The sequence below is a fragment of the Oppia nitens genome, unplaced genomic scaffold, assembly GCF_028296485.1.
Source record: "Oppia nitens isolate AA-2021 unplaced genomic scaffold, nextdenovo-longstitch-racon4-pilon3 scaffold11_pilon_pilon_pilon, whole genome shotgun sequence".
Classification (NCBI taxonomy): domain Eukaryota; kingdom Metazoa; phylum Arthropoda; class Arachnida; order Sarcoptiformes; family Oppiidae; genus Oppia; species Oppia nitens.
Genome location: NW_026533190.1, coordinates 2,186,837 through 2,212,712, shown reverse-complemented (window position 1 = coordinate 2,212,712; position 25,876 = coordinate 2,186,837). Strand labels below are relative to the sequence as shown.

At 24.6% G+C, this 25,876-nt stretch overlaps 1 protein-coding gene across 1 annotated transcript; it reads right to left on the bottom strand.

Annotated features, from left to right (window-relative positions):
• Positions 1–8,697: 8,697 nt before the first annotated feature.
• LOC128953878 (uncharacterized) lies at positions 8,698–10,215 on the bottom strand. Its single transcript, XM_054299413.1, has 2 exons — positions 9,887–10,215; positions 8,698–9,604 (listed from the first exon to the last, which is right to left on the bottom strand). The coding sequence occupies exons 1-2, from the start codon at positions 10,210–10,212 to the stop codon at positions 8,698–8,700; spliced, it is 1,233 nt and encodes a 410-aa protein (XP_054155388.1). The 5' UTR covers positions 10,213–10,215.
• Between the last annotated feature and the right edge of the window lie 15,661 nt (positions 10,216–25,876).

Genomic DNA, 25,876 nt, shown 5'->3' with positions numbered 1-25,876 from the left:
ATTTTTAAAAATGTTTTATTGTTGTTGTTATATCATTGTGTCTATTGTCTGAAATTGTTTGAAAAGTGTTAAATTATAATTTATTTTCATTATATATCATATATATTATATCATATATATTTTGTCAATTTTTAAAAATTTTCAATAAATGTGTTTGTTAATAAACTTTTTATTAACATTTTTATTATTATTAAATTAAATATATATATATATATATATTATAAAGTTTATAATATAAACTTACCAATGGTTATCATCAATATTTCTTTTAGTAATATTTTTTTAGTAATATTTTTTTAGTAATATTTTTTTAGTAATATTTTTTTGATACAATTTTGATTGTTTTGAACTTTTTTAAAATTTAATTTTATAGCAAATATTAATAATAATAATATTTTAATAATAATAATAATTGAGAAAATATTAATATTGTTATAAAGAAAACGTGTTTTAAAAATATGTAAAAAATGTAAATTAAGTTAATCAATTTAATAAATATATTTTTTTAATAAAATAATAATACTATTACCTTAAAAAATTTATTTACAATTACTAATAATTTTGTAAACATTATTAAATAAATTAAATAAATAACTCGTTTTTCTTAAATAAATAAATATGAAACTTTTATTTTAGATATACAGAAATAAATTACATAATTGTTAGTATTTTAATCTATATATATATTTATATATATTATTTGTAATTTTTTTGTGTGTGTGTGTACAGTAAATATCAAATTATTTTTATTTAGGAAAAGTTTTTTAGTATAAATCATAAATATTTTTGTATAATTAAAAAAAATAATTTTATAATAATTTCAAAATTATTTCAATAAACTCTATTTGTATTGAAATTATATAGTTTTTTTCAATAAATTAATTATTAAAAAATAATTATTAATTATATCCAATTGATATGTTTTTTTAATAATAAAAATTAATTACTGATACGGTATAAAATTGCTTAATTCAGTTGGCATTGTTAACTGTAGAAAACTATTTGGAAATTCACTGCAAAAATTGCAAACAAACAAAAAACATAAATAAAATTATTAATTAAAAAATAATATATATTTTTTTAAAAAATCATTACTTTGTAAGAAAGTCGAGTCCCATTAAACTGCCCAACTCTGGATCATATGGCTGACCACCGTATGCCTGTCCTCCATGATGTTGTACACCAGCACCACCAACACCACGGCCTCCCTGTCCACGACTACGTAGCGGCTGATCGCCATAATTATGATTCGGATGTCGTTGTTCAGCCGAGGCTAACATACGGTGTCCACCACTGGCTGCACCGTTATTACCGCCGTAACCACCACCAACACCACCTATACTATAGTCAGGCGCACTGGCCAAACCCGGGTAGCCTCGGCTAAACGGCATATGACCACCACCACCGAAACTATTGTACTGTCCAAATGCTGGCCAAACCGGTGCAAACATTTGGCCACCGAACTGACCACTATTACCACCGCCATGTCCTACTTTATTATATCCCAGACCACCATTTTTTATGCTATGCGACACATATTTGCGATGCTTGTGGTGGTTATGTTTGGGCACCGGATGTTTGATATATGATGTATAACCCCATTTCCGGCCAACTAATATTTTAAAGTTATTTATTAATTTAAAATACAATAATAATAATAATAATAATAATAATAAAAACTCATTTTAAATACCTGGATATCCATAAAATCCATGTCCACCGCCGTGTCCTTTACCATACCGGTGCTTATAAGATGATTGACACGATATCACAGTAAACAATGTAATTAATAAACATATTATCACAAAATACTTTTGATTCATTGTTGAGATATCAAGTAATTGCCATAAATTTAATAATAATAATATATATATATAATATTATTTAGTTAGAAATATATTATTTTAAATATAAAAAGTAATTTTTATTATTTTTTTATACAAAAGATAAATAATATTAAATAAAGTTATTTTTTGGTTAAAAAAAAGCAAAACTGTATGTTTGGACACACAATTATCATATGATTTTAAATATATTAAATATTATAAATTTAGATAACTTTTTGACATTTTTTCAACAAAAAAAACAAAAGTATAGCATTTATGATATTTATTTCAAAATAATTGTTTATTTAAACTCAAATTATACTAAATATTATGACATATTTTATATAAAAAAAACTAATGACATAATCATAAAGAAATTATTTTACTTTTTATTATGTTATTATCATTTTGACTCTTTAAACAGCAAAAAAATTGTTTATTAAATATGTTTTTTTAATATATTAATATATTTGCAGAAAAAAATATTTATATTTATAGGAAAATATTTTGAAACTATTTTACACAACAAAAAAAATACAATTGCTTTTACTTGTGGTTATACTTCAAGGACCACATAATACTACAAGTGATAACTAAATAAACATATATATTATTATTATTATTAAAAAATAATAATATTTAATTTAAACTATAGTCTGTATTGTTATATAATTAGCTAATTGAGTAAAAATATTTATATAAAAATAAATATATATATTTAAAAATAATAATAATAACACTGTTTTTTATACTAACGACAAGTTTTGGTAGCTTATAGTCTGATAATAACATTGATTAGTGTTTTTATTTTATTTTTTTGTTTCCTAACATTTCCTAATAAATAAATAAATAATATATATATTTTTAAAAATCATAAATTAGATAATTAATTAGATTTAATTACTTAATTTACAATAAAAAATAATACTAATTATTATCATTTAATATAATCATAAATATACTGTATGTTATTAATTAATAATTGAAGCTTATATTATAATATAAACTTTATTTTTTTTAAATTATTTCATTAAATCTAAAACACTGTACTATAAAATCATATGTTATTAAATAATGAAATTTTTTTAAAAACACATTTTTATATACTATTTAATGTTAAATATTGTTTTTAATCAAGTGGTCAATTATTAAATATTCAAAATATGCTAAATTATTGTGCATATTATTAAAAAAAATATATAATAGTATTGCATAATTGAAAAGTGTTATAATTTTTTTAAAATTACAATAATTATCTCTAATAAACTTTTTTATTTATTTTTTTGTTTGTATGAAAAAAACTGTTAAATATTTTATTAGTAGAAAAAATTTATCAATAAAATAGTATGAATAACAACCAAACACACATAAAAAACCAACGGTGCATAAAACCAATTAGGGCTAACCAAAAGTTAAAGTCAAACATGTTTTTTTAATTGTAATTATTATTATTTTTTTTATTATTAGTTAGTTTTAAAATAAAAAATATTTTTAGTCAATATGCTATACGTTTTTTTTATTTTGAAAATAAAAAATAAAAATTTAAAATAAAAAATATCTATTACGTCAAAATTGTCATAAAAATTTATTGTCTAATTATGAAAAAAAAAATTATTTTTAGCACAAATATAATATATATATATATACTATAAGTTACTGATAGTATAGTATATGTTATTATTTAAATACAATAATAATAATGAAAATAAATCATTAATTAAATTATTAATTTATAGTTTATTTTTGTTGTGTGTGTGTATCTATTAATATAAATTTATAACGACATTAATAGTCATACAAATATATATATTTTTATATAAATTATAACTGAAATTATAATCATTACATTTTGTATAAACTATTACACAGATGCTTAAGTTCTGGTAATTTAATTCAAAAAAAATATATATATATTATAATATTAAGTTAATGATATTCAAACATAATTTATATCGATATATAAAAAAAAGTAAATTAAATATAAAAATTTATTACTTGTATATTTACTTTATTAAATTATTATTGCATACACTAAATAAACGATAATTCAATAATTATTTATATAATAATATATATATATACATATAATAAAGCCTTAAAAGATACTAATAATAGTTAAATTTCTAACAAAAATTAAATGTCAACTGTATTTAAATTGATACTTATGTTATATTATTATTATTATTATAACCGTATTTTTAAAATAAGCAATAATCATAATCATAATCATAATAATATACGTTATTACAATATGAATGTATTTTTTTAGTAATATACTAGAGTAGTATTGAAATAATTTAAATCATATGATATAAAAGTTATTTATATTATTAGAAAAAAATTGTAGTGTATTTTCAAGATTAAGTTCACTATAAATTATTATTCAATATATATATATATGTCTAACAATTAGGTTATAAATAAAACTGATAATAAAATATTTTGACTATATATTTTTAAAGATTTTTTTACTAATGAAAAAAATAGTATTAAAAATTTACTATTTAGTATACAGTATATAAACAAACAAACAAACAAAAACAACTTTATAATTTATTTAATCATTTTAATGTTTTAAAATTTTTTTTTAACATTAAGTTAAATTAATAAAATAAATGTATAATAACATCAACAAACATATTTTAATTGCAATATAAAATAGTATTTCAATTAAGTATCAATAAATAGTAATAATACTGTTATTTTTTATTTGTAATTTGATATGTTTTAATTAACTTTGTAACTTGTTAAAGTAACTAATAACATAGTTACAAATTAACAAACTAACAAAATTGAAATTAATATATATATATATATATATATAAAAATATATAAAATTAAAAAAATTAATTTATATAAAAATTAATATATATAAAATTAAAATATATAAAATTGATATATAAAAAATATAATAAAAATGTTAATAACTAATACAATTAATAATAATAGTAATAATAATAATGATATTAATAATGATATTAATAATTATAATAATAATAATAATAATAGTGGTGACCTAGAACAGTTAGACCCGAATCGGCTGTATGTGCCCCGTGTGTCGGCCACTATGATTAGTCCGCGCGTATCGACCACATCGTCGTCATCCTGGTTATCGGCCAAATCATCGGACGACCCGCTGGTCCGTATGGCCGAACGTATCGAGTTTGGCCTGGCCTGGCTGCACTTGACCTATTCACCGAAACCGCCAGTCGCCACTACCGCTGCTGGCCGTAACCGAAAGACAATTTTGCGGGACATTAGTGGCCAGATTAAGTTCGGCGAAATTATGGCACTCATGGGTCCCAGTGGTTGCGGTATTTAATTTGAATGCATAGGTGTTATAATAGTGATAATAATTGTTTTATTTTTTGTTTTATCGATTAGGAAAGTCAACTCTGTTGCGATGTATCAATGGCCGCATCGGCGACGGTATAGACAACGATACGGATATGTATGTCACGACTCATCGGCCGATTCAGTCGTGTTTTATAGTACAGGACCAGAAGGAACACCTGCTAATGAATCTGACGGCCCGTGAGTCGATGCGTTACGCGGCGGCCATCAAATATTACCGATCAGATGACGACGACGACAACGAGTCAACCAATTCATCGATGCTGAGCAAACCCGACGACAACAGTCGCGACAACAACATTGACAAACTGTTGGCCGATCTGACGCTTGACGACTGCGCCGATACACTGATCGCTGACTGCAGCGGTGGCCAACAAAAACGTATTGTGATTGCACAGGAACTGGTCGGCGATGTCAAACCTAATATTATGTGTATCGATGAGCCGACCTCTGGTCTGGACAGTAATGCCGCCGAACAGGTAGTAGTAGTAGTGTTTGTGTGTCGATGTCTATCATAACACTCGGCGGTAATGATATCTGACATCTGGTCATCTATTTTCAGGTAATCGATTGTCTGCGTAACGTAAGCCGCGACCACTCCATAGGCATCATAACAACCATACATCAGCCCAACAGCGACATACTCTACATGTTTGACACACTGTACGTACTGTCCAATGGTGGCCACAATATCTATAACGGAAAACCTGACCGAATACGTCAGACATTGCTAGCGGCAAACATCGAGGTTACCGATAAACAGGTGCCCATCGAAGTCCTGATCAAAGTGGCCTCAAAAGCGGCCGCCAAACTAACCGGTGATCTAAAGTCGTCGACGTCTAATGATTACTATGAAGTGTGCGACGAGATTAAGTTGTTGGCCAACCAGTGTCGCCAATCGGTCGACAAACTTCGTAACCGGTGTCTGACCTATGGTCGACTTTGTCCGCCGAAACAGATTAACATCGAATCGGTTGGCTTTACTGTCCATAAGTTTTGGTGTCTAATCCAGAGGACAGTCAAATGCAATATATTTCGTGGCTATAAATCACTGATGTTTATCACAATCTTTGAACTAATGTCAGGTAATAATAATAATAATAATACACTTTAAAATCATATATCATATGTTTTGTTAGTTTCATTGAATGATTGTATTGATTGAAACACTGTATATATATATATATACAGTATTTACAGAATATTATGTATAAATCTATATAATCTAATCTATTTGTATGATTAGTTGTGTGACTAAAATACTTTTTTTAAAATATATTAATTATTAATACAACACTTATTATTAATAAATATATTTGGAAATATTGTCTCTGAATGTTTAACACACACAGGAATATTCTAATATAGAAAATTAATGGAAATTTTCTCTCTCTTTCTCTCAACCCCTCCCTACCCTATCAACCCATCGAATAGGCCTATCGATGACCATGTTGTTTGGCCGAACCGGTATCGACGACGGCTGTATGCCCTACGATCCGGATGTAATGCCTGACCAACAACAACAACAACAACAACAAAATATCAGTTGTGTACCCGTAAGTCGGATGAGGACCGGTAGTACCGGTAGCTCCGGTATCAAAGATCCAGAATTTGTACAGAATTTCAAATTCCTATTCTTCTGTCTACTGATGCATAACTTTTTGCAATTGTGTTATACAATACTGACGTTTCCTATGGAAGTGAAGATCTTTTTCAACGAACAACAAAATCGTTGGTATTCTTCCGGTGCCTACTATTGGGCGAAGACTATTGTCGACGCCATCGTTGGCATTGCCATTACCATCGGCTTCTGTCTAATTACATACACAATGACTGCACAGATTGGTTACATATATGAGCGACGTTTTTGTAAGTATTTTTGTTTGTTTGTTGTATTAATTATAAACAGATATTTATACTTAAAAATAATTTCAATCACATAATTAGTATTTAATATTATTAGTTATCTTTGAGTTATCTTTAAAACAAAGTGAATATATATATATTAATTTAATTGTTTTTTTCTAATTATAAATTACTATACATTATGTTTAATTACTTTACTGTATTTCCAAAAAAAAATAAAATTCAAAATTGAGTATTATTTTTGTTAGAAAATTTCCTGGGAAACTTTACAACTGATGAATTAGTAGTTTAACTAAATTTAGTTATTTTTAGTTTTAATTTATTTATATCATTAATATCATTGAAATCATTTATATAATCTATTTTTTAATGATTATAATTACAGTACAGTTGTTTACAAGTGTTTGTGATTTTGATTAAAAAAAATATGATATAATTATTTTTTTTAAAAAAAAATAGTGTATTACACAACAATAATGGCATTGTCGACACTGTGCGCTCAGGGCATGTCCTATACGTTCAGCATAATAGCCAACAAAAGTCTGAGGGCAACCCTAATCATCGGTATCGGCGGTAATCTTGTTAACACATTATTCAGTGGTTTCCTATTACCGGTCAATGATATGAATAAAATAATGCAATACATAGCCAACATATCCTATGTTAAGGCAGCTTTCGAGGCACAGTTGTATGCCGTATACGGTTGGGACAGGTGTGACCCGATTGGCGACCAACGTTGGTCAAGTGTATTGTATCGGATGCAGATCCGTGGGGATGTCGACTTTTATCGTAACCTTAAACTATTGATAGGACAGACACTTATTTGGAGATTATTGGCATTGATTTGTTTGATTGTCAAGACTAACGATCTGAAAGTGTTTAGTTTTCTAACAAATGTCAGCACAGGTAGTAGTAGTAGTAGTAGTAGTAGTAGTAGTCGAGTAAAAGTGTTTAACATTAATCAACGTTTAGTTAAATACAACAACAATAATAAAGAGGATTCAATTGTTTAGCACAAATGAAATAAGTTTTTATAAGTAGTATTTGTAAAAAAATTTTTTTTGTTAATTGTAATAATAATATAGTTATTTAATTAAATATTAAAATTCATAAATATTTTATTGGCTTATTATTACTTAATTAAAAATAATAAATATTTTTATAATTTATTTATTACTGTATTTTATTTTTATTATAAAAAAAATGTTATCATTAGTATTTTAAGTATATAATTAGTTAATTTTGTTTATTATGCCCAATAGGTGTACAACTATAAATACATTAACATTATTATACTGTATAATATTTTAATATTAAATTAAATTTATTTTTATTAATAGTACTTATAATTAAATTTAAATTAAATTTATGATTTGACGGATCACTTATAATAATTTTTAAAAAAAATATATTTATATATATATGTATATATATATATATCATATGTAGTCAAAATGTTTTACTAATTTAAAAACTTATAGTTTTTATTACAAATTTAATTAGTTTTAATTATTTATTTAACTAATATTAATATAATATACAGTTAACAAAAATTATAGTTTTACTATTATTTATAAATTAAATTAAATTTTATTTTTATTTAAATCTAAAAAACTTAATATTTAATATATTATTATTATTATTATTACTACTACTGTGGTTTACGTCGGGCTTTTCGCATTAGTCCCGACAGTCCCGACTGCGACTCACGCAGCGGACAAAGAAAGTGGTCACCAATTTTCCGATTGGTGTGTCCTTCGGCTCCGCAATGGCTGCACTTTCGGCGTCCGTAGTGAGCAGTATTGGCAAATCGGATGTCAGCGCACAGGGCTTTCCACGTACTGTTGAACACGTCGTACGACACGTGCGCCGATCGCGGATGTCGGCGCTGAAACTCTGTGTACACTGTTTTGACATTACAATCGGCCGGCAGTATCAGTATTCCCGGCGGTGATGGGACTGTCATCGACTGCTCATCGATAGTACCGGTGGTGGTGTTGCTGACGGCGTGCCGTTTGGCGTAACTTTTGATAAACTCGGCGACCGATTGGCGATCGTTTTTGCTATCGAAACCGATTAGCTGGCAATGCCGGCGCCAGACATTGCGAAACGCTTCGTAACTGATCGCCCGGTGCTGACCACTGGCCGCAAACACACGATATACCGATTTTATCGATTGCGTGGCCGGCAATAACCAGCGATCCGATTGACGGGCGTCAGGATTGCGGGCATTTTGTTTGGCATAACCGACAATATAGTCGGCAATTGATTTACGTTCTTCCGTATTGATGGCCCGATTGTTCACTGGATTCACTTTATTCTGGTGTTCTCGAGGTTCAACACCGTACCGATGATAACGTTTCTTCAGGTATGTCCACTTGGGTTTAGTAATGCCGTGAACATAGAGAAACAATGATTTACAAACTGGTCGTCCGCGCCATAAAAATCTAACCGTCGACTTCTGACGTCGTTTGTGGCGTTGCGGTAATTTTCCCGCTGATTGCTGGCCACCACCGCCAACAACGACAACATTACGCGAGTTGTCAATCAGTACTGACCTAATGGATTGGATAATTAGGAGATAAAGTTTATATATATAAGTTTTATTATAATTTATTAGCTACCGGTGCTGAGGTGTATGGGTGTCTATGTGTGTGTCTGTGTATGGGTGTCTGTGTGGGTGTCTGTGTCTGTGTCTGTGTGGGTGTCTGTGTCTGTGTGGGTGTCTGTGTGGGTGTCTGTGTCTGTGTGGGTGTCTATGTGTGTGTGTGTGTGTGTGTCTGTGTGTGTGTGTCTATGTGGGTGTGTGTGTGTTAATCACTCATACATTTATCACTTACATGATAGCTATGATACGTTCGTTCAATAGATTATAGCAGTAGTGGTCGTCCCAGTAGTCACAGCTCTGGCAGTCCAGCCGATGGTCAGCAATGTCTGGGCCGTCAAACTGCCGACAACATGGCTGGCCGTCGGGTCCGAAACGGCAGTCGCATTGAAATCTACTATCGCTGTCGTTGGCGTCGGCTTCGTTGCCGACAGCGGTGGTAGTGGTGGCGATGGCGATGGTCACCGATATCTGAGTTTTGTTAGTGTCGGCAGTGGCTGCGGTAGTCATATCGGTTGCCAACAAGTGATCGACACTTATCGGTTGTCTATCGCTGGACATCGGGTTTTTAACAACCAATTAATTGATTGATTGATTGATTGAATAAAAAACTATTAACTAATGTCTGATATATTTTAAATGGTATTAAACCTATTGATGACAAAATATTTTTACTAAATTATTATATATTATAATTAAATTGCATTTTTGTCTCTCTCTCTCTCTCTCTCTCTTAAAATTAATTATGATTTACATATTAATTAATTAATTAATTAAATTATAAATAATATATATTAACAAACAAACAAAAAAAAGTTTTATTAATATCATATATTAATATACAGTATATCGTAAGTGTTATGCCATAGTGTATAGCATTTTATGGCAATCAATGCCTACATTAATGTACACTAATTGTAATAAAATGGTTACTGTATGTCACATATTACGTGTGTTTGTATGTGTTTGCATCACTGTATTATAATACAAGCCAATCATATTTGTGTTTTTATTTTTATTTATATACAGTATATATTTAATACATAAAACTAAAATGTACATGTATAAATTACTTAGATTTTTATTTAAAGTGGCGCCAAATTTATATATTTTATATGATTAATAGATAGATTATGATAGTATATACAATTAATAGACAATTTAGAGATTAATTGTTAATCTATTAGTTAATCTATTATATATATATATATAATCTAATACTTAATCATAATAGTTATCATATCGTATATAATTGATTTAATTGAACAAAACAAAAAAGTTATTTAATTTAAAAGTTACTAAAACTGTTGTTTTTTTAAAAATTAACACTTTAATAGACAAATACTAATTATCGTAATTTTTTTCATTATTAATATTAATAATTATTATTTTTAAATATATAATTTAATTATCTTTATTATTATATTCAACTATTCAACGAAATTATTATATCCAAATAATTTTCCTAAATGTTAAATTAAAAAAAAAATATTAGTATAATTATTGATTATGACAGCAAAAAAACAATTTTCAATTATTTGATTATTTAATGATAATAATAAAAAATAAAACAAACAAACAAAATCTGAAACAAATTGTTTATTATTAAAATAAATAAATATTATTTTTGTAGAGTTTTAGTACTAATTAATAAAGAAAAAAATGTTTTCTTCAAATACATGCATAATAATGAAAATTTAATTTATATATATACAGTTTATATATAATTGATCTAGATAAATTTATTAGACTTACTAATATTGATAATTTTTTATAAAATCATATATTATAAATAATCATAAAATTAATTTTTAAAATAAGTAATTGTCCTTGATAATTATTATTATAATGGTTGGATCATATGAAAAAATTAAAATTGATTTTACAAAAACAACAATTTTTACTGTATTATAATGAGATCATTTTTGTTTTTAATTAAAACACAATATATATAGACTGAAAACTTTTAAATTATATTTATTTATTTAGTTGGAAAAAATAGTTTTAAATTTTTTTTTTAAATAAATATTTCCATAAATTTATTATATCTAATATTTTATATTTCCTGTTATCGGAAATAATAAACTGATTCTTATATATCAAAAAATCATTATTTTTAGAAAAAATTTTAATTTGTTTTTTTTAAAAAAAGTAATTCAAGTAAAGTAATTGTCAGAAAATGTTTATATAATTTTTTTTTTTTTTGAAAATTTTAAACTTTAGACTTTTAAAATAATAGGATATATAATAAAAAATGATGACATTTGATAATTTTAATGTCTATTATTGGATAACAGGAAAATACAGTTTTATATAATACAAACATTATTATATATATTTATTTATATAAACAAAATTTAACTCATCATAAAATTTTAATAAAACTAATTATATTTAAAATATATATTTATTTTTATTTTTTTTGTTATTTGACTAATTTATATAACAATTATTGTTGTTGAATACATTGTATCTTCTAATTATATAAATATATATTTATAATATTTATTATATAATTATAATATATAATAATAAAATATTTTCTCATTTTTATTGTACTATCCCTAAAATATATAAATATTTTTTATAATTTTATAAATATATTTTTTTCGGTACTATATTTATACTTGTATATTTATGGACAAATATTTAAATTGATATTGTTACTTTTTAAAATAATAATAATTTAACATTTTATTTTATTTAATACAAATAATTTACGCTATGTTAATAATAGTAATATATAAATAAATAAATAAAAAATAATTTATTTTATTTATACAAATGTTGGGTATTATACAAATTAGCTTTAATAATGTTATGCAATGTTGTATAAATTATGTCATATAAATTTTTTTTGATAAATTAAAATACGATGTATTTATGTATTTATCATCACTTTAGTTGTTATACTTGTTTTATATATATAATATAATATATTATTATTGTTATTATTATCAATTGCACAATTAATTTCGACATAATACAGTATAAATTTTTTTTATATAATTAACAATAGTTATTTATGCATGATTATTTTATCTAGTATTTTATATATTATTAGTTTTGTAACAATTAATTTATAGATATTATTTTTATCATATAAATTATATATATATATATGATTTATAATATATATATACAGTATTTCTGTATATAATTTATAAATATATGTTCAGATTATAATATCGCATAAGTTAGTAATTAATATATATTTTTAGTGCATTTACTGTATATATAGTATATATATATATATAACTTATATATATATTTCTGAATAATCTAAATAAAAGTTTTGGCACACTTTCAAGGACTGGCACCTGAGAGACACAAACAAAACACACAAAAAAATTAAATAAATAAAATTGTATGACATTTATTGTATGATATTTTTTTAAACAAAACAAAAATCTACTCTAAAATACCTCCCTGTGCTTGGCTAAGATAGCTTTTAATAATAATAATAATAATTGTTGATGATGATGATGATATTGGGCATTATTATCACCAAAAATTAACACTTACTGAGCATCAGTCAGCTCATGTAGCTAAACATATGTAATGATAATTATTTTTAGTAGTATAAATATACTTTTAAAAAATAGTTAATTAAATTATTATAAAATACTGTACATATTTTTTAGGTACATAATATATATATATATATATATATAATTTATTTTAGTGTAGATATAGATTAAAAAAACATAAACTTATCTACGATACCACTAGTTTTAGTAATTTATTGCATATCCAATAAATTAAATAATTTTTTAATCTATTATTTAAAAAAAATAAATACCATATAGTATTACTACTAGGTAACATTTAATTTTAATAATAAATAATAACTTTTAACATTTATTTTATATGACATTGCAATATATATACAGCTAACAAAAATATGTAACCTGCATGTACCTTGGTAACATTGAATTATTTATTTATGAATTAATTAATCTTTTTACAACTATTATCATTATTGTTATTATTATTACCATATCATCATAATTATCATATATAATAGAAAAATATTGAATAACTATACTATTTTGCAATAATCTACAAATATATATATATAAGTAGTAGTCTATTATAATACCACAAAAAAAAACAATTATATAAAATACTAATACACCCACACATACACGATGATAGAGATATTATTTATTGTAAAAATATAATAAATATTAATAACAATAATTTTTTTTTGAAAAAAATAATACATACAATACTTTTATATGACTGTTTTAAAACATTAAATTTTTTCAATTTAAAAATCTAAAAAAAATTATTAATATTAATTTAGCTAGTATGAAATAATATTATATTATTTTTTGTTGTTGCAAAATAAAAGTAATTATGAAAATTAATATAGGTACTAATATATATATATATATTATTATATATATTATAATAAATAAAAATAACCATGAAAAACTTGACTTGAATATAAAGCAAACATTAATAAATATATTTTTTAATATTATTAATACATATTTGTTGACTAACTTTTTTTTATATATATATACAGTATATAATTTGTTGGCACCAAATATCTAATGTTACTTAATGTTAAAAAAATCAATTTATTTGATGCTAATGTGTTTGTACTAAACATTAATTAAATAAAATAAGGTATACAAAGAAAAACCACTTTTAGCCAAATTATTATTATTTTCATTGTATTTAATTAAAACAAAAGTTTAGTGTTTTAATTAAGATAAACAACAAATTGGATATTACTTCGTAATATATAAAGTATTAAAATATATACAGTATATCAATAATTTTATCAATAATTTTTTTCTACCACCACTTATATATAAAATAAATTTATATTATAAATAATATAATCGCATACTAAACTTTTAATACATATTAGGTTATACAGTATATACAGTATATATATATAATACTAAGTTTTTTAATGTTTGTTATCATTGGAATTGATTTAATATATTTTATTTTTTGTTTTATCAGATATTTCTAAGTCATTCAATTAATAATAATAATAATAATAATATACAATATTATTATTAATTTATTTTTGTGTTATTGAGTTTACCGGAAACTTATACCTGGATTTTATTGATTGCCAAATATCTACTTAAAATATTTTTACTAATCATTTATATTTGAAAATTAAATATATTGCAAAATATTTTTTTTAAAAAAAGTTAGTTGAGATTTGATAATATACTAATATTTAATATTTATACTATATATAAAATTTTTATTTATTAAATTTACAATATATTAAATTATTTCTATAGTAATATAATTTGTTCATGTACCTTTTTTCATTATTATTATTATTTATCATATTTAATTTGTGGATTAAATTTCTATAGGATTTAATTTTATCAAATAAGAGTTAATAAAATTGGCTTTATTTTTAAATATTTTGTTTAGTAATTATTATTATTTTTTTGTGGAAAAGTTTTAAAATAAATCAATTTATTGTATAAACCACTGTATAATACAATGACTTATTAATATAATATTAATCCGATCATTAAAAATAAATAAATAAAAACTAATAAACAAATTCATATCAAATCAAATATAATTATATCAATGAAATAATCAAAAATAAACTGTTTATTAATATATTGAAAAATATGATGCAAACTATTAAGAAAATTTCCAAATATCTACTATTATTAGTCTTTTTCAAAAAAATCAATATAATTTTACAATATATTAAATTTAATATAAATTAATCAATATTATATAGTTATTAATAATCAATAAGTTAATCAATTGCTGAATAGTAAAGCAGTTTAATAAGTAAAAAAAAATAATGAAAAACTAATAAACAATTGTTTTTGCAAAAAAACTTTTTTTATTAGATATAATGACAAAATAACAATAAAAATCAATTCAATTTTTCAATCAAATTTTTCTGGTTATAGAAATATATATTTATATAATATTAATATATAATACAAAAAATTATCATCATCATCGACTTTCAATTGCTAACATTGAACAACAATTTTACTAATCATTAATAATAATAATAAAAACAATGTTATATTTATAAAAATTGTTATTTTCTTTTTTTTAAAAAAAACAATAATTAAATATTTTCAATATTTGTGTGCATATATGGTATTAATTTGTAATCATATCATATATATTGAATATAATAGAGATATTTTGTAATTATTATTAATAATAATAATGGTTTACTAACAATATAATAGTATCGTAATAGTAATAATAATAATCATATTTTTAAATTAATAATCAAGTGCTATACACATTATATAATAATATATTTATAATAATAATAATAATAAATATTTATGTTATTTACAATCAAATATATATATATAATAAAACAATTGTTTTGTATTTTAAATACAATATATATATATATATATAATATTAATAATAATTAAAATGACAATTAACAGTGTGATTATGATAAATGTGCGCTAAATATATATATATATTAATATATATGTATCGATAAAATCTGGTATCTAAATGGTATCGTCTGAATGATATACAGTAGTAGTAGTCGTAGTGGAGGAGGAGGAGGTTTGAGGTGTCAAATGAAAAAAAAACAAAGTTATGGCCCAATGAATGTGATATATATATATATTATATATGTAGAGCTCCGGGAGTTTAACTACGGGCCGATGAGACAACTTTTTTGAACAAGAAATTCTTGCACCATTCGATCTCCCGTTCCATTTGTTCGATCTGTTTGCGGCACCGGTCGTTATCCTCGACATAGTGTAGGATCTGTTCGTCCATTTGTTTTTGTTTGTCTCGTTTGGTCACTCGTGACTTCTTTACGCCGTTATTGCTATTGGTATTGTTGGCGGCTTTCTTGCGCATCGACGGAGCTATTGTTGTCCATTTGTCGCCGCTATCGCCAGTACTAGACTTTCGTCTTCGTTTTGTTCCCGAAGAAGTAGATGACGATGATGTGGACGCCGTCGGCCGTGTATACAAATGATCGTTGATGACAGTGGGCATTGCCTCTGCTGGCAACAGAAACTCTGACAGATCTGGTTTCTGGTCGATGGAGTCGACAAGCATACCATCGATGGTTGTTATCGTCGACGATGATGTCGTTGTTGTGGAATCCATCGACATCAGTGTCGATGCGGGACTATTGACCGCTGATGATGTGTACGATAGGGCCGGTGACGGTACTGGCGACAGATGTGAATAGTTAATGGTTGTCAATGGCTGTGTAGTGTATGACTGTAGTGGTGAGGGTGACGGAGACTGCGAATGGTGGTGATGGTGGTGGGCGGGACTTGTGGCCAAGTGAACGGTTGCCGCCGCCGTCGTCGTCATTGCCGCGGACGACGTGTCCATTATTTGAGCGTTTGTTGTGATAACGCTTAGGGCGATGGCATCGATGCCGGCGCTGATGCTGGTCTTTGGCTGCATATAGTGAAGTACTGGCTCGTCGTCGGCGGTCACCTGAACGTACTGAGCGCTGTCCAACATATTGGCCTGAATTAGGCCATTGATGTCGACATTGGTTTGACTAAGCAATTGGCTTAAGTTCATGTCCTCGTAGTTGTGTGTGGTCTGCGAGTCGGTATCTTCGGCAATGGTTATCAACGAATTGGGATTTGTGGCAAAAAACGGATCGTCCGTAACATTTGAGATGACCGTAGCCGACGGTAAATCGGCTAACGACGGTGTCATCGGATCGATGCCAGTCTTCAGTTTCATTTTGAACGGATCCGAATCGAAAAACGACGGATCAATATCGGGTGTATTGATTTCGTTGACATCCTCTTCCCAGGGAAAGTGTTGGCCAACGGTAGCGGTTACGGCGTTCGGCGAATACGACGGCATAAGCAGCTGTTCGGACACAATGTGTCCGCCGCTCAGCGACAACGACTTGGTTGCGGTCAACATCTTCATAGCAGTTGTTGTTGTCTGTGTCTGTGGTTTAGATAAAATCAATGATAATAACTGGTTGTCGAAGAATAATATCGGCAACTCTTTTGATTGAATTTTGAAAACTTTTTCTGTGATTTTCTTCTAAAAACAAAATTATTGATAATTTTGTTTTTGTTTAAAAAGTTTTGTCACCACTTCTTTGATGTTACCACTTATCAGATGATAATAATAATACTAATTATTATTTAAATAAAGTGATGAAACAATTGTAGTTTAGAAAAGTCGATCAAAACTTTTTTTTTCTAATAAAAAGTTTTTTTTCTCCAAAATTTTTTTTGTATTAAAAACCAATATATTTTATATATTGTGATTATTAGTATTGTTATACAAATTAACTATTTTTTTATTATAAAACTAATTATTCAATAAATTATTACAACAAATAACTTATTAATTGATAGCAAAATGCAATACTTTTTTTTATTTTCAAATTCAAATATATATAAATATATTTATTATATTTAAAGTGTTGTTAACAGTTTGAATATCACTTGTATTATGAATCGCGAGACTAGAGAGTCCTTCAACTTTATATATGGTTGGATAGTACAGTACTGTAGTATTAGGAAAGTTAGCTTTAATAATAAAAAGCTACCAGTGCTGCCAAACAGCACACATTCTAGCCCAATCAGCAAATTACAATGACATCATTTTTAGCCAATCAGAAAAATACAATGATATCATTGTATTTTTCATATGAGACTATCCAATGAGTTGCACGTATACATAGTATACATATATGTGCGCGCACTGCTACTTACAAGGCTAACTTAAAAAAAAAGTTAACCCATTATTATTATAATACTGTATTTGATGACAACAAAAAAATCTACCTGTGCGCCGTCAATGCCCCACACATACATACACATGTAGGTGCCTAACACTGGTATCGCCGGTGCCGAGAAACAGTGTATATAACAATTTTTTGTCATCAAAAAAATGACATTTATTTTTAGCTAGATCATTTTTAAAAAATTATTTGTTTGTTTATATATATATAGCTAGGTTGCATGAATATTTTTTGTCCACCCCTTGGCAATGCTAGAGTTTTATATATATACAGTATTATACAGAGAAAGCACAGTCATGTCTATCTGTCTGTCTGTGTCTGTCTACCAGTCCTTCATCTTCTCTAATATATAATCAAATATTTAATATTTAATATTTTTATGATATTTAATTTGTGACAAACAATAGACATAAATAACTACTAATTTTTTGTTTGTGTTATAATAGTATTTGTTTGTCGGATATGAGTATCGCTACCCCTTTACGTAATCTCTCTCTCTCTCTCTCTCTCTCTCTCTCTCTCTCTCTCTCTCTCTCTCTCTCTCTCTCTCTCTCTTTCCCTATTATAACGCGTGTTGTATTATATCATAACTTTTTTATCACATTGTATTTACAATTGAAATTGATATGATTTGTTTTTTGTGTGTTGGTATTTAATATTTATTTTAACTCTATGGGAGTATTGATGAGAGATAGTCGTCTCGCGGCATAGGGCACCGGGAGGCGATTAACTTATTATTATTAATAATAATAAAAGGCATTGTCATTAATATCATTAATAAAATAAAAAGTTATATGATATCTAATAATATAGTATTGATAATAATTTTTATTTAAAAAAAAAAACCTACACATAAAACACGTAAACACTATTGAATAATATAATAATACTAAATAATAATAATAATAATCTTTATTAATTGATAAGATAAATAGTTCATAAAAATATTTTAATACTGTATATATCAGGGTTGGAAAAATACAAAATTTTGACTTTGTTTAATACAGTATAATACAATGTATTACTGTATGTATTATACAAATTTTAAAACTAATATATATTTATATTATGTTAAAAAATTAATTAAAAATATTTAGTAAAAATATAATTGTTAGAAAATGCATTATTATTATTATAATTGTTGTTTCTACTAATAATAAAAAAATAATTTCTATAATAATAATAATAACGCTTTGTATTATACAAACATTTTTGTCTCTGCCAACACTGATATATACCGTAATAATATCATACATGTATATAAAGTATTTACAATTGATATATATATATATAAATAATGTTTTTTATTTATATGAATAACTATGCGATAAATACATAAAAATAACTAAAATAAATAACCAGATAAATAAAAAATTGTTGTTAGAAATAATAAAAATATTTTTAGATTATAATGATATAACTGTCTCTCTCTCTCTCTCTCTCTCTCTCTCTCTCTCTCTTTCAATTTTAGAGAGAGAGAGATCCCATACTTCAATAAATTGAAATAAACTGTTGTATAATATTTTTTTATAATTATATTTTTTGATATCATATATTTATTATAACTTTATGATACAGTTTTATATTAGTTTATATGATATCAATTATGTGATATATACACACACACACTGTGTAAACTGGTATAGCCAAGGGGATTTGTTGCTAATCATAATTTTATTTTTATTTTATTTTTTACTAAACTTTTTCAGATATGTGTTTATTTATTTTTATTTTATTTTATTTTTTTGTCATTACAAAAATGTTTCAAAAATGTTTATTATTATAATATAGCAATTGTAAAACTATTATTTATATATATAACTAGTTTTATACTACTAACTAAAGCTAAATAGTTTTTTTCATGTTTAGTGTCAAATAATTAGTATTAAAGTGTATATCTGTTTTGTGTGCGATATTTGTTTTATAATTATTATAAAATCGCATAGTTTTGTAAAAACAAAACATACAAAAAAAATTTTAAAATCTATAAGTATTTAAAACATAATTATATATATATATATGTATTAAATTATAATCAATAAACATAGTTATATCATTGGCATATTAACAAAATATTTTATATATATATATATATATGTATTGATATTTGTTTATATGTTTGTTTCAATTGAAAAAATTGTTGCATATTTATTCATATCAGATGAAATAGATATGTAATATATATATATAAATTTAGTACTGTATTAAAAAACAGTTTTATATAAAACATCAAAATTGAAATCAATTTTTTTAATCATCATTCGAGAGAAACTTGTTTTTTAAATATAAAAATCATTATTTATTTGTTTTGTGTGTCTGATATAAAATCAAGTTTTTATATACAGTATATATATATATATAATTCACTTTAAAAATCATTTTTTATTTTTATTAATATATTTTTTTTTGAATAAATGATTTATTCATTCAGTCATTCATTTATTCAATCAATGAGTTGTGTGCGTGAAAAACAAGTTTTTCAAAAAAAAATAATAATAATTTTTTTTTGTGTTATTATTAAATCGTTAACTCTTTTTCTCGGAAAAAATATTTTTCGTTCAAATCATGTGTGAACTTGTTGTGTGTGTTTGTGTTTGTTATATATATTTTTTGTTATTATTATTATTATTATTATTATTATTATTACTTAAAAAACCGGGTTAACACACGGAACCTCCTAATAATAATAATAATAACTATTGAATCCCTAACCCTTAGTTTATAGACAATAATACAATACAATAATAAGCATCACTTGACTCATTGATTTGATTATTTTTATTTTATAATAAGTTATAGATATTGATATATATATATATATATATATATATATATATATATATATATATATATATATAAAGTTTATAATATTTTTTTTATAAAAAAATATAATACAATTTATACAATAGTCAAAAAAATAATGCTATATCATATATAATATGAAATTATTATACATGTATATTGTATGATTCAGTCAATAATAATAATAATAATAATTGTAGTTAAAAGTATTATATAACATTAGACACACTCACTCACTCACTCACACATACACACTGTACAGTATACATACATATACAGCACATACCAGTATTAATTGTGAAAGCAAGCACTGGTACTACAGTACTATTGAAAGGCATCCCATATTATGTATTATAATTTTTTATGGGATGACTCAGACATTATTGAATAATCCTTTAAAACACAACTATTTATTTTTTAATAACCATATATTCTCTCTCTCTCTCTCTCTCTCTCTCAATGCATGAGTAGTTTTATTGTTATTATTATATACACTAATATTTTAATTAACATTGAATTTAGTTAGTTATGAATCTATAATTTGTTGTTGTTGTTGTTGTCTATGTGTTAGATATATATAATGTAATGATAATATAATACTAGAATGTAATTAAATATTAATAAATTATTTAATATACTATATATATAAATACAGGTATATAATTACATTAATTGGAAAATAATTTGTAATTTTTTTTCTAAGTAATTAATATTAATTTAATATTGAATATATAATTTAAAAATAAAATTTGATATATTTTTTTCTGTTGAATCACTTATTTTTTTCTTACTTTTAATATTATTATTATTATTATTATTATTGCCTATTAAGACGGGGAACGGATGTATATATGAATTTTCATGGAAAATAACACACACACACACACATACACACAGCTCAGGTATGATGATTGTGCCAAAAGTGTTAAATTTAAATGTGATGGCTCAGGTAGATAGTACATACACAGTGTCATCCCCGACCACTTCCATCCCCCTCCCGTATCGCACATACCGTTTGTGACGAGTCATCCCCACAATTCAATGGGAAAAAGTTATTATTATTGTTATTGTTTTGGTTTCGGTCAGGAATTTTCATCCATCCTCCCATTTGGGGACTATGACTAAGGGATGGGGGTGGGGGAAGGGCACTGGTATATAGATTCTACATATACAGTAGTAGAATATGTGTGTATATGTTTGGGACATACCTTTCCCCGTCATTAAATATTTCCAATGAAACCAATGGGGCGATTAAAATTCCGGTACCACAAAAATATCAGATCTCTTTTTATTATAAATTTAAATAAATCTCGGAAAGGTTGGTCACCCCTATCCAGGATAGGCTATCCTAACATTAGTATACTAGTATATAGTAGTAATATAGTAGTAGTAGTTTAGTAGACAAACAACTATTACATTTTATTAAATTTGTTACGTATATATATTAAAAAAATGTTTTGGGAAAAAATCATATTTTGTTTTTTTATTTTAAAAAAATATATAAATCATATCACATATGCTATCATTGGATACTACAGTATACTCTCTCTCTCTCTCTCTCTCTCTCTCTATCTCTCAGTGTGTATGTTATAATATAAGGCTATTTATAGATACGATTCTAGGAATTGGTGTTTATTTATTTTTTTGGTGTCGGGACTGAACTGAATATCCTTGAAAAAACCATTTAATACATACATAGAGTACAGTACAGTACATACACACACACACACACACACACACACACACACACACACACACACACACACACACACATACACACACATATACAAACACACACACACACACACACACACACACACATAACACAAGTATTTTTAATGTAAATAATATCTTAATATTTATACAGACAAAGCTAATTACCATTATGTATAATACAATATTCAATATATATATACACACAATATATGTTAGTGTTTATATAAAATACTGTATATATATTTAATTTATAGTGTATTATAATATTTATATTTCAATATATATATATATAATATTAATATATATCATTGATAGTCTACAGCCAAGTTTTAATAATTTATAATTGAAATGTTAAAAACTAAAAAAAATTAAGAGTACAAAATAAACTTAAATGTTTAAAACAAAATTGTTTTTTTTATCGCTACTATTTTTTTCACTTATCATTTAAACAAATTATATGTACCGTTCAAATACAACCAAAAAAAACATTTTACAACAACAAAAAATCCTTTAATTTAAACATATGTTTTGAATTTATTTATTTTTTTAATTGTATTTTTAAAAAAAATATCATATATATATATATATATATTATCTAAATAATCTAAACAAAAAAATCATATATAATTTATACAATCTTTTTTTATTTTGTAAACTCAATGTTGACTTTACTTTACTTTAAAAAAAAGATTGAATGAAAATAAATAATTAACAAACAAACAAAAAATAAATTATTACTTTCGTAATTAAAAAAAAAATTTTGTTTGGCTAACAATCATATAATAATAAAGTGATAAGATTTTTGTTGTTGTTGTTGTCGACAAATATATTGTTTTTAAAAAAATGTTTTATTTATTTATTAATTTTTTCTTAAATAATTTAATTTATATTTATTTGTAGTTTTTCTAGAAATGAAAAACAAAATTTAATAGAAAGTTAGAGAAACTTCTGGTTTAGGATTTTACACCAGAAGTGCTCTCTCTCTCTCTCTCTCTCTCTCTCTCTCTCTATCACTCACTCATTCACTCACTCACTCACTCACTCACTCACTCACTCACTCACTCACTCACTCACTCACTCACTCACTCACTCACTCACTCACTATCTCTTTTACTTACTCACTCTCCCTGAGAAAAGAGGACATTGACTTATATATTGAGAGAGAGAGAGAGAGAGAGAGAGAGAGAGAGAGAGAGAGAGCCTAATGTGTCCCAAATACCAGCACCTCATGACATACACACTCACTCTTTCACGTGATTTCTGTGTCATAAATATCTGTTTATATATATATACAGTATATCTGATGTCCGGTTTGGGCGGTTATGGCCAGTAGTGTATAGTACTGTAATAGTATTAGTAATAGTACTAAACAAGTAATTATTGTCTGATTAAATAGAGTTGTCAATGAATAATCAGTAAAACCCAGAAAATAAAATTATAATTATTTATTTATTTAGTTGTTTAAATTTTTTTTTAAAAATAATATAATGACTTACTTTATGCTATTATTATTATTATTTTGGCACACATTTACTGTAATGTTTGCTAATGTCTTATATATTTATGAATTTTATTTTTATTACCATATCTTAATGCTCTCTCTCTCTCTCTCTCTCTCTCTCTCTCTTTCTTTCTTTCTTTCTCTCACTCACTCACTCACTCACTCACTCACCAATTATTATATGTTATATAATATATACTGTATATATATATGTTACGGGTGTTTGAGTCACTGGAAATTCCCTCATAAATTGATTGGAAACCTAACTGAGCGCATGAACTCATTTTGCTATACATATTACTGTATTATTATTATTATTATTATTATTATTATTATCAAATTTATTGGTAAAAAAACGGTAATAATTGTGAAAAGTTTCTAATTATTTCATTTTTTATTAAGAAAAAAATATATATTTAAAAAAACCAACAAAATCTTAGTGTCAATAAATTTTTTTTATATAGTTATATATTATAATCTTATTTTAGTTTAGTTTAGTAATACATTTTTTGATGATAGCATTACCGCAATTTAATTAATACTTAATTTACAGTAAAAAATACTGTATTTTATAATATGTTATATACCTTATTTTGCTATCGATTTTAAAAATCAAATAATTATTTTATTTAATTAATGTTTATTTTATTTTTTTTAAATAATTTTTATTTGGAAAATACAATTAAATTATTCCTTATTATTATTAATTATAGACAGTAATTAGGTTTTCCAACAATAAAAAATAAAATTTAAATTAACAAAAAAATCATATGAAAGTTAAATTATAATTTATATACAGTATAATTATTTAATAATTTATAATTGTTTTTTTTTGTTGGTGTTGTTGTTGTTATGTTATCAAATTAGATGACATTTAAATACTGTATAAGTTTTTTTCAACAACAGTTTTATATACGTAAATAAATTTATATATATATATAAAATAGTTTTAATTTCCCACAGTTTACTAAAAGTAATAAATAGTCGTTAATAAAATAATAGTGACAATAACTGAGACTTAATGTCACCCAATATATCATATAAAAGGATACTATTATTATTATTTTTTATTGATTTATTAAAGATATTTGTTATCAAAAATATATATACAGTATAATATCTATGAGTTAAATGTTAATATATTGCTAAAGAGTGTCATAATCTATAGATTTATTATTTTTAATTTATATAATAAATATATATATATATATATATATATATATATATATATAGTATAATATACGCTAAAAAACAAACAAAGAAAATGTCTATTAATGTCTAAAAAACTTTATGTTATGTTGTTATCAAAAATTAAAAATAATATGACATTAACTAATATATGCCTTATTGTCGGCTAATACTGTATTATAATTATAATTATTATTATTTTTTTTGATTGTTATTTAGATTAATACTAAAATTCAAATATTTAATATTAATATTTTTACAGATATTTTCAATGTTTATAATAT